The sequence below is a fragment of the Geospiza fortis genome, unplaced genomic scaffold, assembly GCF_000277835.1.
Source record: "Geospiza fortis unplaced genomic scaffold, GeoFor_1.0 scaffold27, whole genome shotgun sequence".
NCBI classification, from domain to species: Eukaryota; Metazoa; Chordata; class Aves; order Passeriformes; family Thraupidae; genus Geospiza; species Geospiza fortis.
The window spans coordinates 966,228-972,180 of NW_005054329.1; the positions used below are offsets into that span (position 1 = coordinate 966,228).

At 59.4% G+C, this 5,953-nt stretch overlaps 1 protein-coding gene across 1 annotated transcript in view; it reads left to right on the forward strand.

Moving 5' to 3' along the window:
* The window catches only part of LOC102036699 (steroidogenic factor 1), a 45,169-nt gene that overhangs the window by 36,580 nt on the left and 2,636 nt on the right, over positions 1-5,953 (forward strand). Inside the window, 2 exon segments of the mRNA XM_031057268.1 lie at positions 5,127-5,246; positions 5,759-5,906. Coding sequence (XP_030913128.1) covers positions 5,127-5,246; positions 5,759-5,906 — 268 coding nt within the window.

Genomic DNA, 5,953 nt, shown 5'->3' on the forward strand with positions numbered 1-5,953 from the left:
ATTGGATGCCCAATTCCTGCTCCTGCCTGGCACATAAAAGCCAGCGGCGCTGGGGCGGTAAATGAACTCCTGCTAGCGCAGGGTTTACGGCTCTGCCCTAAAGCCAGCACGGAGCAACATCGCAATCTCCGGGATCGATGGCACCGGCAGGCCCTGCTGGGGGCTCGGGGCTGGCAGGGCAGGGCTGCAGCAGGCCTCTCCATCCCTGGGGAAGCTCTGTGTGAAGGTGACAGTGCCCAGCCCCAGCAGGGAAGGGCTGTTGGCTGGGGCCAGAGCAGGGATCCAGGCTGGAAAGGCACCGTGCTGGGACACCTCTCCAGGGCATCGTGCAGGCTGGCACTACATGGGAGGAGGTGCAGGCAGGTGGGAAGGGGTGTATGGGCAGATTGCCCCATCATGGATTGCCCTGCCTGAGTTTGCCCAGCACCCCTGTGCTCCTTCCACAGGGCTGTTAGCAGAGACCTGGCTTCTCCCTGGGGCCTCACAGGGAGCCTGGAGAGGAAGGAGCAGATCTTCGGGGGCATGGGGAGATGCTGGCTCACATTTCGTTAGGACAAGCCTTTGGTGGCTGCCCGGGAGAGTGGGAGCAGTTTCCCCTGGAGCTGGCCAGTCTAGTTCCCATTCCCATTCCCACCCTAGCAATCTGCCGAGGGCCAGAATGGGTGCTTTGCTTTGCTGTCTCTGCACTGCTGGCAGGGTGGCTGGGCTGGGAGACATCGGGGAGAGCCCCCCTGGCTCCACCGCTGCGCCCGGGGAAGGAGGGGGGCCACGGGCTAATGGCCTCTTGACATCGGCTCGCACGCCACGTCCGCCCGCAGGCGCAGGGCAGTCAGATTGAAAACAGATTTAACTTCCCAGATATATCGTTTCATTTAAGGGCCAGTAATTCTGTCAGTCTGCCACTGACAAACGAGGGTCCCCATGCCAATCCGCCGGGAGACTGATGTCGCGGCGCTCATCCCGTGTCACCAGGAGGAGAGTTACGGACTGCGCTGGCCTTCGGAGGCAAGACTAATAACGCTGCTGGGCAGAGGGGATTTGGGGGCCCGCCTGCTCATCGAGGGCCGGCCAGAGCCGCGGCGCGAGGCCGCGCGGGCGGAGGGGGAAGAGGTCAGCACTGACGCCCATAAATACGAACTTTAACTGAGTCTAGATGAGATGTGTCAGGACTGAGGGAAGATTTGCAGCATCTTTTCAGGAAGAAAAATATAGGCCGGGGGTGAAATATATTTTGTTGGGTTGTGAGTCTCAGGCAACTTTGTCCTTTCAGATGTAATTTTTTTATATGTATATGGAGAGACAGACAGAGGGATGTGCACGCACGCAGGCGCTTTTGCACACTCACATTGTGTCTGGTTTTGGTGAGGTTTATACACGCGAGTCTTGCACAGCCTGGTTTATATAGGTGTCACTGCCATACCTACATATCAATATCGTGAACACAGGGTTGCAGTGACCTTTAGATTGGGATGAGCAGCCAGGAATGTTAAACAAATTGCCACGACTTCAGCCCGAAGGCCAGGCTGGGCTGGGTGTGCAGTGGGTCCCTGCAGTGCTGGAGGGGCACGGAGCAGCCGCAGGGCGGTGGGATGGTGCCGACCCCTTCCTCAGCCCTTTTGTGCCAAGGGCCTGGGGCAAACCACCCTCCATCCACAGGCAAGTTCCAGGGATGAGGGCATGCTGAGGGCAGCACTGTTCCCACAGACCCAGGGGTCCCTGAGGTCACTGGGTCTGTCTGCTGGGCTGCCCTCCCTCAGCTGTGCTCAGAGATCCCAGAGCCACGACAAAGCCTATTTGCAGTCAATTGCTCCTCTGCCTTTAACATGTGGGTCATCTTGACCCCATCTCCTGGCCGATGGCCAGAGCGTTTTTGGCAGATTTAAAATCTCCTTCTGGTGGTGGATGCTGCAGCAATGTTTAGCATCCCGTGCACTGGGGGAAATGTGACACTGCCCTGCCTGCAGAGCCGTGGTGCCCGTGCAGCCAGGGCTGCAGCAGCCTGGGAGCCAGCAGGGAGATGGGGTCTTGGCCTAGCCACACTGGCGTTGGTGGGTATTTGTTTTAAGATGCACATCGTGGTGGTGTCTGGGCAGGGCAATGGGACCTGCACTGACCATTAACACCTTGGACCTGTGGGGGTTTTCCATTGCGGGTGGCTGGTGGACACCAATGCACTTTCACACTTCTCAGTAGCCAAGGTGATGGGTCCTGCTTGCACTCAGGAATTGCTGGGGCTGCTCGGGGTGCTGGCATGTGCCACACACCTGCCACAGGGCTGTGGGGCAACTCCTGCACCTGGGATCTGGGAGGAAGCCCAGAGGGCATGTGTGTGGGGGGACAGGTCGAGGGTATCCGAGTCCTACTTGGGCCCATGGCTGGGGATGGATGTCCTGGCACCAGCTCAGGGCTTCCTGCCAAAGAAGGGCTGCTGGTGGGTCACTCTCCTTCCCAAAGCATGGGGTGGGGCTGCCCTGAACCAGCCGTGCAGGGAGCAGTGAGCACTACAGGGCTGCACCATCCCTGCCTGACCTGGGCACATTCTGGGAGCCCCAACACTTGCAGGGGCTCCCCCACCTTGTACCTATGAACCCACAGGGAAGGTTACAGAAGATTTAAAACTACACCCACATGCAGGTCCTGCATTCCCATTCCTGGGCAGCACCATCCCTGCCTCTGCATGCCCTGCCTCCCCTCTAGCACCATCCTAGCGCCTTTCCCACAGAGAACTACATTTCCTGTGGATTGCAGCCCATCAGAGATTGGTCTTCCAGGGCGGGGAGGGTTTCACCGCGTGTTTTGTGAATGGGTTAAATGCTCGCTTCAAAAAAGATAAGGATTGCCTCTCAAAGACAGCTTGCATCAGGCCTTTGATAAAGCACTCTGAAGAAAAGCCTTGACATTAAAAGAGGAAGATCCTTTGCTTAACTTTTAACGGGAGTGTGTGTGCTGCCGCCTGGCTGGGCGGATTGATTGCCTCTGAGTGCCCTCCATTAACAGCGCCCTGCTCCCCCAGGCCAGGCCAGGGCGGGGGACGCCGGTGACCCCCAGCCTGAGCCCCTGCAGCAGAGCCTCGGTGCCAGAGCAGGGCCATGGGGGCTGCCCACTGCCACCCAGCCTGGGCATGGCACACCCTGCTTGGGACTGGGCACAGCCCCACAGACCCCAGCCAGCCCTGACAGGCCCACGGAGCCCCCAGCCCACCCCATCACGTCCATTGGCAGATTTAAATCTGCACATTCCCCCATGCCATGGCCATGTGGCTCTGGTGCACTGCGACGTTCCCAGGAAACACCGCGGCATGTTGGAGCATGCTGGCAAAGGAACAGCCCTGCAGCAGCCATGAAGGGTGAAATGTGCTGCTGAGGGGCTTCAGGCTTCAGCCAAGCACCCCTCAGAGTTTGGGAGAAGCTGATTAGTAATTTTTAAAGGAAGAAAATAAGATTTCAGAATTATTGAAGTGCTTTCTTTGGAAAAGCTAACTTTTTAAAATGGTTTTCAAGGCAAAACCTTCTGTCTGTCTCTTCTGGAGCTCATCCCGCTCAGGAATGAGGCACAGGAAAGAACTTCCAAAACAACGGCCTGACTGAGCCAGAGCGGAGGCGCTCGGCACCGGCCGGGGCTGTGCAGCTGGGCTGGCCCCAGCTCCCTGCTCGGGTTAGCCCCAGCTCCCTGCTCGGGCTGGCCACAGCCACAGCCGGCCCCTCGCCCCTGCAGAAAGTCTCTATTTTGGTTTAGAGCAGAATGAGCTTTTCCCCAGGGTTTTATCGAGCAGCTGACCAGGAGCCTCATTCTCTGAAGTGCTGGGCCATGAACAGCAGCTGCTGCATTGGTTGGGAGATGAGGGGCAGCCCCTCAGGTGGGCAGGAGCGGTGCCACAGCCCTGTCACAGTGCCCACGGCCCCACAGGTGGGCAGGAGTCACTGCCTTCCCACCCCACCTCATTCCCTGCCCTGCCACACTGCCAGCTCTGGCCACCCACCACCCTTGAGAGACAAATCCCAGCGGCTCGCAGGGAGCGCCAGCTCTGAGACCATAAAGCTCTTTCTCATCTGGCTTCTATTCCTTTTGCAATCTCCCAGCGCAGGTTTATTGCAGCCTCTTCAGCAGAACGAGGGCATTATCCAGCCCTGTGATGCTGCATCTGTCTTCCCTCTATTAACGGGGGAGCACAATGGCCCTGCAGAGCTCGGCTGCTGGCACTGGATTTGCTCCTCGTGGTGGAGGCAGTTCTGTAATCCCAACCCATTCCCTAAACTGGCCCTGCAGCAGACGGGAGTCCAGACCGGGCAGGAGCTCAGCTCTTTGTGGGAAGGAGTTGGGGTTCAGTAGGGAGCAGTGCTGAGGGGATGAAGCCGGTGACCCGTGGTGTTTCTTGGCAGGACAGTGGGGAAGGCAGCGTGCCCTGCATCCTGCCACAGCTCCAGGGGCTTTTAGTTCTTCCAAATGCAGCTGCTGGCTCTGGCAGCTCACCCCACCAGCCACTGCTGCTCCTGCAGTCCCAGTGCCCTGTGAGACCTCTGGGGACCCTTCCAGGCAGTGTCCTGGCTCAGCCCCTCTCAGGGACAGTCCCAGGTGTTTCTCTGGGCACACACACTCAGTGGCACATGTGCAGCAGGGCACGTGGTCACAAGTGCGTGTGTTGGTGCGTGGGCAGGGCCGGGCTGGCAGCTGCAGGGCACAGCGATGTCCCGCACCCGGCGGCTCCCCCGCGGCCCTGCTGCCCCCCCAGCCTGCCATCCTGGCCAGGACTCAGGATGGGCACTGCCTTCTTTCATTGTAAAGTATCCAGGGGGGCTGTCTGGACACACAGGCCCTTTGTGCAGCCACCACATGCCCCTCCCGCAGTCATTTTGTTAAAATTTGTGTGCGATTCGAGGAGGTTGTGCCTGCTGGGGGAAGACCCGTGCTGATAAGAGCCAGCAAGTGCCACTGAAACATGTTGAGCTGCTTTGAAACCAGCTCTGCAAAGCCATCTGCCCGGGGTCCCCCTTTCTGGGGTGCAGCTCCAGCTCTCCATGCTCACCGCAGGGGATGCTCCCTCCCACGGGATGCCTGCCAGGCACAGGGTGGGTGCTGTGCACTGTAGCACGGTGGGTGTCAGCTGTGCTGCTCCTGCTCTCTTTCAGGTGGGTGACCAGATGAAGCTGCTGCAGAACTGCTGGAGTGAGCTGCTGGTGTTCGACCACATCTACCGGCAGCTGCAGCACGGCAAGGAGCACAGTGTGCTGCTGGTCACTGGCCAGGAGGTGAGGAACGCTCGGGACTGCGGTGGTGCTGTGGAGGGGCAGTGGGGATGGGCAGGGGCTGCATAGAAGAATGGAATGACTTCTTTCTTTCTTTCATTCCAGTGTGGCCAACTCAGCATAGGGCAGGCAGGTGTTGTTACACTCTGGGTCTGCTTGTGCAGAAGGTCCCATCCTGTCCCACCCTGCCACACAGCTCCTGGTTCTGGAGAATAATGTTTCTTAAGGAGAGACCAACAGCCCCACCTGTACTGTCAGCAGTGGGATGGGAGGAGGGGCCCCTTCCCTTCCCGGAGGTGGCTTTTGGAGATGTGGCGCCTACAATTCCAGCACCCTGCGAGGGCCCGCGTTTTAAATGGTGTTCCTATTCCACCCATCAGTCTTTTTTTGACACCCCTAATCCTCAGCGAGTGCTCAGGGCTGGACCCAGCTCCTGCCCCGTGTGAGGTGCCCTGCAGCAGGCTGTGAGGGGACTGGGGCTGCCACAGCTGATGCCACCCCTGTCCTCCCGGCAGGTGGACATGTCGGCCATCGCAGCCCAGGCCGGCTCCATCCTGAACACGCTGGTGATGCGGGCGCAGGAGCTCGTCCTGCACCTGCACTCGCTCCAGGTGGACCGGCACGAATTCGTCTGCCTCAAGTTCCTCATCCTCTTCAGCCTCGGTGAGTGCAGCTGGGGGGCACTGGGGCGGGGGGCAGCGCTCCGGCAT